This window comes from Haliotis rufescens, unplaced genomic scaffold, assembly GCF_023055435.1.
Source record: "Haliotis rufescens isolate VD_foot unplaced genomic scaffold, xgHalRufe1.0.p SCAF_15, whole genome shotgun sequence".
In the NCBI taxonomy this organism is placed as follows: Eukaryota; Metazoa; Mollusca; class Gastropoda; order Lepetellida; family Haliotidae; genus Haliotis; species Haliotis rufescens.
Genome location: NW_025963835.1, coordinates 20,442,078 through 20,456,137, shown reverse-complemented (window position 1 = coordinate 20,456,137; position 14,060 = coordinate 20,442,078). Strand labels below are relative to the sequence as shown.

Sequence of the window (14,060 nt, the reverse complement as noted above, 5' to 3'; positions counted from 1 at the left end):
CTAAAACATTATTTCATTTTTTTTTAATCTTAAAACCCAATAGAGTGATGAATGAATGAGTGAAAAAATATGGGTTATCCAATGAAAAATGCAATACCGTAACCCAATGAAAAATGCAATACCGTAACCCAATTAAGAAAGAAACCCCAGAGTAAAAACTCAATTGCTTAAAAACTTATCTTGAGCTCTGGATTTGTTTAAATGCTTTGTATGTGGATGAACAGATGTAGGTGCAGGGATTTGTCTGGGATTCTAAACTAGGTGTCTTTGACAGGAAAATAAGAATCATTCTGTTCCATTTTTAAAAAAAAAAGATCTTGTTCATTGTTTAACATCGCAAGCAGCCAGCTGTATGATGATGATCTGTGAATAATCTGGACTTGACAATCCCCTGACTGATATTGTGAACAACGATCCATGCCATCAGGGTACAATGACACACAAACCAAGTCACAGAACCTGACCACCTAATCCATAAGTTGCCTCATACGGCCAGCATGGGCTTTTTGAGAGCAATTCCAGGCTGAAATCCCTGTGTGGACTCGGCCTCTGCGCAGACAAACAATAAACCCCTATATGTGTAGGACATGCTGTTTTTTTTATTGTTGCATTGAATTCCACCTAAGGACATATTTTGTTTATCTTATTTGGTGGATATCCTCTTGGTATGTCCTTGAAATACTTGTCACTGATGTTAAAGGTCAAATTCACTCTCAAGGTCATACACTTAAATATGAATTTTGTTCATGATAATTTGAGAAGTTCACAAACCAGGACTTTTCCAATCATCAATGTGGTGGCACAAGGTTCTGTGCACAGATCACAAATCAGGTGAAGTTAAGTAACGTCAGTCGTGGGGAGTCGGATGGGTGACCTTGTTTCGGCAGCTTGGCTCCTGATAGTTTCTGGGGCTTTGGTCCTGCCCCACACTGTAACATGTGGTGTCTCCTTGGGCAAGTGAGTTTGTTTGAAATGTGCCTCCACCCCCAGCAGTGAATGGGTAACCAGTGGGGTGAGTTTGTTTGAAATGTGCCTCCACACCCAGCAGTGAATGGGTAACCAGTGGGGTGAGTTTGTTTGAAATGTGCCTCCACACCCAGCAGTGAATGGGTAACCAGTGGGGTGAGTTTGTTTGAAATGTGCCTCTTCACCCAGCAGTGAATGGGTAACCAGTGGGGTGAGTTTGTTTGAAATGTGCCTCCACACCCAGCAGTGAATGGGTAACCAGTGGGGTGAGTTTGTTTGAAATGTGCCTCTTCACCCAGCAGTGAATGGGTAACCAGTGGGGTGAGTTTGCTCGAATTGTGCCTCTTCACCCAGCAGTGAATGGGTAACCAGTGGGATGAGCTGGCAATTTGGTTAAGCTTCTAGCGCCTGACAGGCAGCTTGGGTTGTATACTCCCCAGGGAGCTGAGAATGGTTGCTGTGTGCTCACTGATCCAGTGACCGGGGTAATAATAGCACTTTCAGTATGCCTGTGTGGCATGGAAATATGAGCAACATAAATGGCCTATTTACTATTATAATTATTATTATTATTATTATTCCACTAGTTGCCCAAGGTCAGACCGAACAAAAAACAACAACTTGGTATGTGAAATTTATTCTGCGGCAATACAAGGTCAACTAAGAATACATCAACAATGTCTAAAGTTTGGACAATATTTTTTTAAGTTCAAGAAAACTGGACCCAAAAATAAATTTCAACAAGCAGTACCCATATACATAACATTAATGAAAATTAAACTTTGAAATAAGATACAACATGTGTTTTGTCATGACACCCATTGCAGGGGCCACAGACTTGTACAATACACAAGAACTACATCAACTTGTGTATTGCAAACTCCTACCTGCCTCAAGGCGTTCTCTTGTATTTCTTGGTTCACAGAACTGCTGACTCAACAGTTTGAATAAAACAACATTTGAAGAAGTTTTATCTTCCCACTGAACTTACTGAATATGTTGCCAAATTTCACCAAACCCCCATAGTGTCAAAATGGGAAAGCATGTAATTCACCAGCTGATCAATGTTTCTGAACCGCTTTGGTTTTGACAAAGATAAATTAATTCACATTAATGAGCACAATGTAAAAAGGAAATGTTTTTTGTCAGTTCCTTAATGTACATACTGCTCCATTTTTGATAGAGATACATATTTTTTCTTTCCTTTATACACAAAACTCATTCTCATAATGTCAAGAGTATGTTTAAACAGCATGACATGTCTGATTATCCCTATCAAAAGGTGAGTGGTGTATTATTTTCATATTGAGCACAAACATGGTATTTAGATCTGCAAACCAAGGAACTCCAAAGATGGGCTGGTCATTTATTATGGAAGTTGGCCAAAGATTTGTCTATTGTCACATCAAATACAACCCTCCCCAAATGTTGTTTGTCTTTTCATGACCCTCCCTGTAAAGCCTAACTTTATTATTCTCCCAATATTTATTTAATCAAATATCTAAATAACAAATTAAATCAATTATGTAGACCATGATCTTAATGTTTTCCCTCCAACGATACTGGATTCTCGTTGAAAAGGCACCCTTTTTTTTAAATAAATGACCGGTCCCTTCACTGCAGCCAGCAGTTGCACACACATCTTCATGTCCATGTAAACACGTTGATGCAACCTTCTAACAGAAATACTAAGTATCAACAACTACGCCTGGGACAAGCTGTGGGGTATAACATCCATCAGACCACAAGAAGTTGATTAGATATGGCCCATCTCCATTTCAGGGGATGGCTGATTTCTTGTTATGATCAGAATTTAATCTTTTTCCTGAACTATCTTGTGTAAATTTACTTAGGCCAAAACAAACTCATGTTAAGATATGCAATCCTTTTGATTAATTAAACAAAATGTGTTTTGAAATTTTGAAAATAACTTGACTGTGTTGTGCTGTGCCATATATATACTACTTAACTTTGGTAAGGACATTTCTGTACAAGGAGTAACAGAAATGTCCTTATCCAAAGTTGTGTTGTATATACTCTTAAATAAATTGTATACTACTCAAAAGAAGTTAAGGATCACCTGATTCTTTCATATTACTATAGTTAATCTCTCATGTCATGACAGATTAACTTTACCATTATGAAAGAATCGGGTGATCCTTAACTTCTTTTGAGTAGTATATTTTAATTTAGAAATTGCATGCGTAGAACAAATAATTAACTTGATGTGTCCCAATGGCCCAGTTTAAGAAATGTACAGAAGCTTTCAATCTCAAGCTGTTTATGAAAAAAAACCTAAACATATCTAACGTCATTCTCACAGAGAGCAAAGGGCATAATAAAATCAACATCCAACTTAATCCAATGCTTGACCCTAATAACTACCAAAACATAACAGTCGTCACAGCACAATGACATGCAATCATTTTTGTGCAACAGTAGAAAATCCACATCAAGGCCTTCAGTTCAAATGATCACACGGACAACTGACGCATTGCAATACCAAGTTAAGGTTTGGTGGCTTGTCAAATATTGACCAGTATTATCAACTTGATACACTCTATAGGAAGAATAAACCACTGGTCTTAAACAAAGCCAAGTGCTATATTATGGAGAGTAGCACCAAGCTAGAAAGTAAGTGACAGTAATTGTCAAGAACACCATCTTTTTATCATGAAATCATTTAATACAATAATCAATGTGTCTCAAACACATTGTCCTATGACTGTCATTTCTGACAAACTAATACTTTAGCTTTCATCAGTGGAGACAGAAGAATGTTGATATTTCACCTGAGTTGGCCAAGTCTAAATGCAATGCTTAGCTTACTATGCCATTAAACTGATAAAGCCTTGATGAAGTATGTTACAAGGCTTTATGTGGTACGGAATAAATGAAGTGAATTTGTGAAGCTTAGGCATGAATCTAGGAACAATATCAAGCTTTGGGTCCTATTCCAAGAAGTGAACTTTTCCCAGGCATCAGGTCAGTAGTTTAAGAAGAGAGCTAGTTAAGAATTAGTGTAGACAGCTCTACATGAGTTTACTAAGATATATATCCCTTTACCACCAGAACTATTATACAAGTCCTAACACTTAGAGGAACAAGACTCTGGGACCTCAACACACAAATGATCAAGACTTGGTCACATTTGTTTTGCCTTAAGGATCCGCTGACTTTAACAAGAAAATTCAGATAAAAAATAACATATCAATCAGAATGACAACTTTTTTTAAAAACTGTCGACGATAAAGATCACTTTGATTGTGTCCATGGTAGTCCTAGGACCATCATGTTCTAAATCCAGTGCTTTAATATGGACTGAGTCTGTTGCAGCACCTATACACTGCTGAAGACCTTTGCTTGTTGCAGTCCTAAGATCATTAAGTTGTAATTTTTATACTATACTATAGATATATATGCCTGTTGTAGCCCTCAGATAACTAAGTTGTAACACCTATACTTAGCTATAAACTTATGCCTGATGTAGTCCTAAGATCATTGTAATTTCTATACTTTGTTGTATACTTAATACCTCTAGTAGCCAAAGGATCATTGTAATTTCTATACTTAGCTATAAACTTATGCCTGTTGTAGCCCTAAGATCATTGTAATTTCTATGCTTTGTTATATACTTGATGCCTCTAGTAGCCATAAGATCATGAAGTTAATTTTAATGCCTCTAGTAGCCATAAGATCATGATGTTTTAAGTTTAATGCTTCTGGTAGCCATAAGATCATGAAGTTTATATTTTAATGCCTCAAGTAGCTAAAGATCATGAAGTTATAATTTTGATACCTCTAGTAGCCATAAGATTGTTTTTGTACTTTTTATACTCTGCCCTGTCCTAACATCATTAATTGTAATCCTATACCTCTGCGTGGCCAATGATGTTGCAGCCCCAGAATCACTTTGTGGAATAGGACCATGTTATTGAGGAAATCAAGTAAACTTTAATGCCTATTTGGATTACACAATATCATTTTGTTACAAAAGGACCAGCCTTTTCCTTAAACTTTAGAAACAGTAACAGATCAATAAAGACGAAAAGCAGATAGAAATAACGACCACCATGCAAAGTTCTCATGCTCAGTACTCCGCCACCAGGTTCATGTTGCATGACCTACAAATGTAACGTTCGCACAACTCATTGTATTAATTCGAACATTACCTTTAGAACTGCAAATCATAAATTTTGTTAGCTGTTTTCTAAATTCATTTTTTTCCTTTAATCATCAATTTAAAGGCAAAAAAAAAATTAATTTATTTTGTGCAAATACTTATTTAAAGTAAACATATCTTCAATTCAACAAATTGCATCCTATGACCAATCGACACAACTCGTAACTTTATGTCATGTACATGGCCTTTGTGATTCTTCACATCTCGACAACATTGCGCAAATGTACGACTTGTATCACAAAGTAACAGACTGGAGGATTGCATCAAGATTTATTTTCGTACACATAGAAATGCATTTGGAGCTGTACTGTGTGAAATGATGATATAAACAAGAAAAGGGGATGAAACGATTCACCAAAGCGACACAAAACGATTCATAAAACATGTACACAAATCAGCAAAACATCGAACAGCATTATCTTGATATAACTGTAAGGGAAAGGTATATTATGAAACACTTAAGGCCGGACCACCCATGAACAAGGAGCAGGACTAACTGGGGGGTCAACATGCACAGAGACAGTCATGGAAATTAACAACTTCGGTGTTTTTGACATGAAATCAAAACCTTTTTATTTGTACACCATGCTTAAGGCATCACAGGTCAAATTTTTCACCAAAAAATCTTATTAATGCTCCAATGAAAAAATCACAATTTCAATATATTTTCATGCTGTTACAAGTATTTTCAGTATGATTAATATAGTCGGCTTAATGCGGATGGAAAACTCAAAGTGACGAAGGTTTTGGACGTGAAACCCATGTACATGAGTTTGGTGCAGGGAAACCAAGGTTCAGAATTGGCAGAATCTGGGACTCGAACCCCTAATTTACTGAATACTGGTACGGCTTAAGGATACAAATCTTCACAGCGAGTTGCACTTCTTAAACCATTGCACCACCTTTTGCCCCATAAAATCTATGAAAATAAATTTGTTACACTGAAGATGATAGAGCATGGAACAGTTTGTGACCTGTGCATCATGCTGCAGACTTTGATGTATCATTTCACCCCAGTAATAGATGAAGAGTGACTGGAATGGTACAGATATGGGCGTATTCAGAGTATGACATCATATCACATCAACTGGGGAAGAAGAAAAAAATATACACAAGTACTTCACTATAAATAACATATTAAATATTTTCCAAATATTCATTGGATTAATCGACAGTCTTGCCCATCACACTTGCCTACTTTACTTGCGTAAATGGTTACCTTGACCTCTGGATGATCGAATGATCACCTTGACCTCTGGATGACCGAATAAACACCTTGACCTCTGGATGACCAAATGATCACCTTGACCTCTGGATGACCGAATGATCACCTTGACCTCTGGATGACCGAATGATCACCTTGACCTCTGGATGACCAAATGATCACCTTGACCTCTGGATGACATTCAAGGTCAGATTGCAAATTTTGGATCAACCATGCTACAGTAACAGTGTTGATGTGAGCCGCAAAGTAAATCATCCCTGACAACCCCCATTCACTTTTTACTCATAAAACAAATGTTAAGTCCCCATAAATTTGAAAGGTATGAATATTTCTATATGACAAAATATAAGCATTTCGAGTGTTGGCAAAATGTACACAAGAGCCTCTCGTTTGGTAAGGATATAAGTGTACTGTGCACTGCCATGGACATATAACAGCTTAATAGTACTGCGCAGCGTCTCTATGATAAAGCATATATTGGATGTTTTATTGTGATGTAAAAAATATAAAACACATCTAGAACTAATGTAGAATGTGGTATTTAGGTAGTTGCAGTCCCTCACTGCTGGTAGGATATAAACTGGTAACCATGGTAACACAGACTATGTTATTGTATAATTGTCTGTAGAATGGTAGTTGTTCAAAGGTTTTCCTGTTAACACTGTCAAATATTATCCATTTCACAAGTTAGCAGCAAATGGTAGAATTTTCAATGGTTAGCAATATATAGTAGAATGTTTCACACAGTTAGCGATATGGTAGAATTTCCACATGGTTGGCTATAAATGGTATAAGTTTTATACTGGTAATAGAATAAAAGATCAGCATTCTGACAAGGAAACCAATACCATTATAACTAATACAGATGGTAGACCGAGGACACACATCACTCCCTCCACACTTCCCATCACTACTCCATTCTTCAGTAAACATCTTGTCAGATATTGAGGAACCAGATCTGAAACTTGGACTGGATTTGTTTAATAGTATTTCAGTTATTTTGAATAGTATTTCAGTTATTGTAAGCTATATGTTGGAAGAAAAGCCAAAGTGCAGTAGGTTGTCGACATTTACTATTTTTGTGAAGCCTACAGACATGGTACCGAAAGATTACTACAGGCATCGGTATGGTTACAACCAACCACAGGCATCAGTATGGTTACAACCAACCACAGGCATCAGTATGGTTACAACCAACCACAGGCATCAGTATGGTTACGACCAACCACAGGCATCGGTATGGTTACAACCAACCACAGGCATCGGTATGGTTACGACCAACCACAGGCACCGGTATGCTTACGACCAACCACATGCATCGGTATGGTTACGACCAACCACAGGCACCAGTATGGTTACGACCAACCACAGGCAACGGTATGGTTACGACCAACCACAGGCAACGGTATGGTTACGACCAACCACAGGCAAGGGTATGGTTACGACCAACCACAGGCAACGGTATGGTACTAAGAGACCAACCAGAAACAGCACTAAGTCAGTCCATATGGGCTGATTGTTTACATAAGGAAATCAATGATCAGCCCTATCCCACCATTCATAACATAACATCTTTCCTCTTTAAAGTAAATACAGATGGCACTTTCTTACAAATGTAAAAATATGCAATTTTTCGGAAAACATTTCAAATCTAGCCAAAACCTTATAGTCCAAATGATTCCACCAGTCGAGAAGCAGCCACGTTCATATACCCTGTGTACCAAAGGGTCTTGTAGCTCCAGGGGATGCGCTGCCGGCCACATCTTTCCCCAGGGAAATCAGCACACAGTGATGTGCGTCTACTATACAGGTGTAGGACCAGTCTACTAGACCGGGTGATGGCATGTACCTCTGCATCTCATCTACACACATCTGGTCTACTGGAGAGTGGTGTCCATCACAACGAAACACGGAAGAGGAAAACAAACATAAAATGTCATCTAATGTATAAATAACCATTGACACACAGAAACATGAGAATGATGAAGTTTGGTAAACACTTGAATAAATACCGCAGTTAGTGGCGAAAAGAAAATATTTTTATTTATGGTTCAGTTGTAACCATGGTTACACAAGCAGAAATGATAATCCTGCAAATAATAAGTTTCTTTTAACAGTTGGCAATGACCAGTGTTTACATACGAGAAAGATATGAAATTTGAAGTCGTCTACGCGATGAAAGAAGTGCACACAGAAAACCCCAATACGAAATACTTCCAATGAAATGCTTTAACACTGGGGACTTCAGTACAAAGTCAACTTTCATGCAATTATTATTATTGTTTATGATTGTTATGATAATTGCCATACTTAGACGACAAGTTGAAACTTGAAATGAAGCTGAAAATATGCCAATTTCTTGTCACTATAAAATACTATTAGTACGACAACATCCCTCCATGATTGTTTGTTCGCTGACTTCTTTATAAATCTTTGGACTCATTCTCTGAAGGATGGGTATTCGGGAGGGAAGCAGGGGGACTTAGTGGACTGTAAAGGGTATTTATCCCGGTGCTTACACTTCTTTCTCTCATTTGAACACCAGCTTGAGACAAGATGCTGATCGTAGTCAACTCATGCTCCTTTTCACAAAATATACACGGCATGTCTTGTAGAACAAGTCATTTTGGCAGTACTTTACACACAAATCCAGAAACAACACGCAGAAAGGCAACTTTAAGACTCAGAGACCATTCTACCGAAGATACATAGAAATTTACATGTCTGATATGGTTGGTCGTCACAGCAGGGACAAAACTATCTATCTGTAATGAAGACAAAAAAAGACTTATTTTGCTTGTAGAAAAACAGCAAAACGCAGTACTTGTGTAGGTATCACATATATATAATATAATATATTTATATATTTCTCCAAATTTAAATACACATTTATCAAAATTGTAAGACATCGTAATGGAGGAAGCTGATATAGCACTTATACTGAATATAGAGGATGGGGATCACAAATATTTCGGATTTATTTTTTTGGGTAGTGAGACTGAGCACACAATTTCATAAAATATCCTAAAAAATATTCATGATCTCTACCTTTTCGGGTTCAGTATATAAAACAAAGATAACAAACACAGTATTGGAATCAGTCTTGTGGGGAGTAGTTTATCACAAGCGCAATACTGAAGTAGAATTTGTGATTTACATTTCAAGGGAAAGAAACAATAACAGATTCAATCTTGTATACACTATCTGAAGACAATCACAATGTTTATATGATCAAGAAAGTCTAAACTTGTACTTTGTTAGCATCTTGCTTGATGGGAGTTGCTGAGCTGTTGGTTCTCAGATGAGACTAAGATCCGTAATTCTTTTGAAGATTCCATCAAACACAGTTGTGATTACATAAGCATCTCAAGCAACTCATCTCGTCATATTTTAATTTAAATCTGAAATAATTGACAATTTTAATTTTTCTTAAATTCATTTAAAACACTTTTATTTCTCATGTAGAAAAAGATACTTGTTCACATTATTGCCCCTTTTATCAATGGAGTCAATATCAGGGGGTTTCAAACAAGCTACCAACGTGCATCTTGGCACGATATAACAAAAGTCTTCAGATTTAGGTCAGGACAATACTGGCGATGCGAAAATGATCAAGATGAGAATCATTCTTATTCATACTTGTGTTAATTATCACCGGCAGATCAGGAACATCGATTCCTTATCTATTTCCCAGTTCCCGTGTCGCTACTGAAAATTCTCCCTCTGTGGATTCGTCGAAAATGTGCACCACACAAAATAGAAACGGTGGAAAAAAACAGAACAGTGAAAACTGTCTATATTTTAATCTGGGGAGAGGATAGCATCATCCATTTCCTGGTCCCAAAATTCTTCAAAGTAAGCACCATACGCCCCTAACTAAAGGCTCTCTCACCCATATAGCTTTGTAAAATGTCCTGGCCCAAACTGAAATTCTTTGGAAAGGAAGAACATTTTACAAAAAGGTGAAATCTTTTTCAAAAAATATCTTGCTTCCATTATTCACCGCAGCAGTATAGCTAAGAAATAGTAACAACACAGTCCTAGTTAATAATATTAGTACAAAAGTTTGTTCTTTGCAAGATGATAACGAGGACTGAGAAATCCACGTGACAACATTGATGTATGTATACACAATTGGACCAATCATCGACTGCAAATAACAATGGACCAAACAAGATCACAGACCTCCCTCGCTATAACAACTACTGGTTCCTCTTTATAATGCACACTTCGGTATTCAACAATCGGATTTCTCAAACTGAAAGGCCAACAAACATCCCTTTGTAGGAAATGCATAAAGAGCACCATCAAGGTTTTTTGTAAATTATCTAATGACTAATAATTTAATGATGTCAATAAGTTTTTTGGTGAAAAATGATTCAATATCTCCAGCATGAAACTCCTAGAATTGAATTCTGAATGATCAATTTTCATAAAACTGATTTGGAAGGAATGAATATTTTTTTGTTAGATACTTTTTTGCTGACAGTTTCTCCTGTAACAAGAATCCTGCTGACTGGTCAGTGATGACTGACAAGAGCAACCAAGCTTCATCACAGCGAGGGAGTGCTACTGTTTACACTTGACCTGGTCATCTAGAAGGGAACTGTTTGGACGCTGTGAACATGGTCTTCTTACATCATCTCTGTCGTCACAGCTACGTCTCCCGCTAAGGACAGTAAGACAATATCAAACAGTGAGAGACTGTGCCGCAGCAGACACGGCCATCTATACAGGAAGTAGTAATCAGAGTTATCTCTCCTGGGTCCACCATAACTTGTACCTGATGGACGTGGAAAGTATATGGCCAGCGGCATTAAATTGAAGCTCACTCTGATGTTCTTCAATGTTCTGTCCTTGGATTCTTCATAGTGTCAGGAATATGGTTTCTAATAAATTCATCTGGCCTGGAAGAGTGAAACATATGTTTGTACTGACAGTATTACTGAGGTTGGTTGGTTTGTTGGTTTGTTGTTTAACGCCGCACTCAGCAATATTCCAGCTATATGTCGGCAGTCTGTAAATAATTGAGTCTGGACCAGACAATCCAGTGATTGATATCATGAGCATCGGTCCACCCAATTGGGATCGATGGCATGCATCAACCAAGTCAGCGAGCCTGACCACCCGATCCCGTTAGTCGCTTTTTACGACAAGCATAGTCACCTTTTACGGCAAGCATGGGTTGCTGAAGACTTATTCTACCCCGGAATCTTCACGGGTCGTATTACTGAGGAAACTGCTGGACATTCGAGAAGCTTGTTTTACTGGTTATTTAAACAACAACAATATTCCAGTCATGTGGAGAAGACATTACGGAGATTGTTTGTTTGTTTGTTGTTTAACGCCGCACTCAGCAATATTCCAGCTATATGACGACAGTCTGTAAAAAATCGAGTCTGGACCAGATAATCCAGTAATCCAGCAATTGGGATACGATGACATGCATCAACCAAGTCAGCGAGTCTAACCACAACAGACTATATAGTCGCCTTTTACAGCAAGCATGGGTTGCTGAAGACCTATTCTACACCGGATCTTCACGTCCATTCCAGTGACAGATATTATGAGCAACAATCCATGCTGTCGTGGTAGCACACTTCTTCCAGATTTTCACTAGTCTGTCACAAATAGGTATCAAGCTCGCCTAAGGGATTCAACTGCATCGCGAATCATGGCACCATAGACGACTGGGCCACTGGGTGAGTGTGGTCGTTACCTTCTAGAGGTTCTTGTCCGCCCGCTCCTTGATGAGGATGGTCTCCTGAAAGATGAGCTCCTTCAGTCGCTCTTTAGGCAGATCGTCAAGCTCCATCTCGAACGTGAAGGGTTCCTCCGCCACAGGCTGAAACAAGTGAGTGACCAAGTGAGTATGGGTCAGCCTTCAAAATTAACGCCAGTGCTAACAATAAGGTTATCACTAGTCCTAAAGTACTACTGTACTACAGCAATGTAACCGCCTGTCAGCTGAGTGAGTGAGTGAGTTGGGTTTAACGCCACTTTTAACAGTATTCCAGTTAGATCATGGCATGTCAGCTTAATGTGGGAGAAAAGCCCGAAGTGATGCAGGTCTAAGACGTTTACCACTTCGGTGAAACCCACAAGCACGGTGCTGACAAACCTAGAAACATCATTGGAGCGAACCGGGATTCAAACCCACGATCATAGGTTTCTGGCGTGCCCAAGGGACGCAACTCTGCACAGCGAATCGCGGCGCCTCCGCCTGTCAGCTGAATGTTAGGAGCCTACAGCAAAGCTCCACCCAGACTTTCACTTGGACATGACATATCTCACCTCTTCCACAGGGTCTTAGTATGGGCGAGACAGTGACCAACGAATCTCACCTCACCCACAGGGTCTTTGTATGGGTGAGACAGTGGCAGTAACGATGTCATCTCACCTCATTCACAGGGAGTAAGTATGGGTGAGCAGTGGCAGTAACCACGGCATCTCACCTCATCCACAGGGTCTACGTATGGGTGAGACAGTGACAGTAACCATGTCATCTCACCTCATCAGCTGGGTCATAGTACTGCTCTAGGTATGGGTGAGACAGTGACTGCTCTACTGTTATCCTCTTCTGTGGGTTGAACGTCAACATTTTGTCGAGGAGATCCAGAGCTGGAAAACAGAAACAACGCTGTCATTACAGTGGAAACTATGCACTGCAATCAGTGAATGAGTGAGTGTGGTTTTATGTCACTTTTAGCAATATTCAAGCAATATCACCTCAGGGAACACCGGAAATGGGCTTCACATATTTAATGTGGGGAATCAAACCCAGGTTTTTGGCATGACAAGTGAACACTTTAACCACTAGGCTACCCTACCTTCCCCACTGTTATCAGAAGGACAGCGTTCATACATCTTAAGTTGCCATTGCCATTTTTTTCTGCTTAACACAGCAATATTACATCACGCAAACCATTTAAATAATTGGCAATGGCAAATTAGTCGGTGACAGCATGAGTGAATGAGTACGGTTTTACGCCGCTTTTTGTAATATTCCAGCAATATCACGGCGGGGGACACCAGAAATGGGCTTCACAGGTGACAGCATGAAGCTTCCGTGCCATCAAGGCACAATGATACACACAGTCTAATCTTACACTGTGACTACCTGATCTCCACCAGTGGTTAATGTGACGAGCAGAGTACTGGGAACCTATTCTGACCCAGAATCACCCCCCAGTTTCCGGTAGAAGGATAATTGAAAGATTGTGCATCTTAAACTCACCACCAATGGATTACCGTCTCTTGTTTGTGTTTTTTGTAAGCTCTTGCACATAGTACTCACTAACAATTCCATTCCATAACAAAGGCCCCTAAATAATCAAGCCTGGACCAGACAATCCAGTGACTAAGAACCAACACCATCAACCAAGTCACCGAGCAATTTTATCACCTCTTATGTTTGTTTTGTTTGTTGTTGAACGCCGCACTCAGCAAAATTCTGTAATATATCGAGTCTGGAACAGACAATCCAGTGATTGACATCATGAGCATCGATCTATGCATCCATGCATCAACAAAGTCAGCGAGCCTGACCACCCAATGTCGTTCGTCGCCTATTATGACAAGCATAGTCGCCTCTTACGGCAAGCATGGATTGCTGAAGACCTATTCAAACCCGGATCTTCAAGGGTCTCACCTCTTATGACAAGCATAGGTGGCTGGGAACCTACT

General features: G+C 39.0%; 1 protein-coding gene across 2 annotated transcripts in view; it reads right to left on the bottom strand.

The window, feature by feature from the left end:
• Positions 1 to 1,587: 1,587 nt before the first annotated feature.
• LOC124135171 (mitogen-activated protein kinase 1) overlaps positions 1,588 to 14,060 on the bottom strand; it is a 49,272-nt gene continuing 36,799 nt past the window's right edge. For both annotated transcript variants that reach the window (XM_046500398.2, XM_046500400.2), the window contains 3 exons: positions 12,886 to 12,995; positions 12,094 to 12,219; positions 1,588 to 11,281 (listed from right to left, as the gene is read on the bottom strand). In XM_046500398.2, the coding sequence (XP_046356354.2) occupies positions 12,097 to 12,219; positions 12,886 to 12,995 (233 nt within the window). In that variant the 3' untranslated portion in view covers positions 1,588 to 11,281; positions 12,094 to 12,096. The remainder of the gene's footprint in view (positions 11,282 to 12,093; positions 12,220 to 12,885; positions 12,996 to 14,060) is intronic.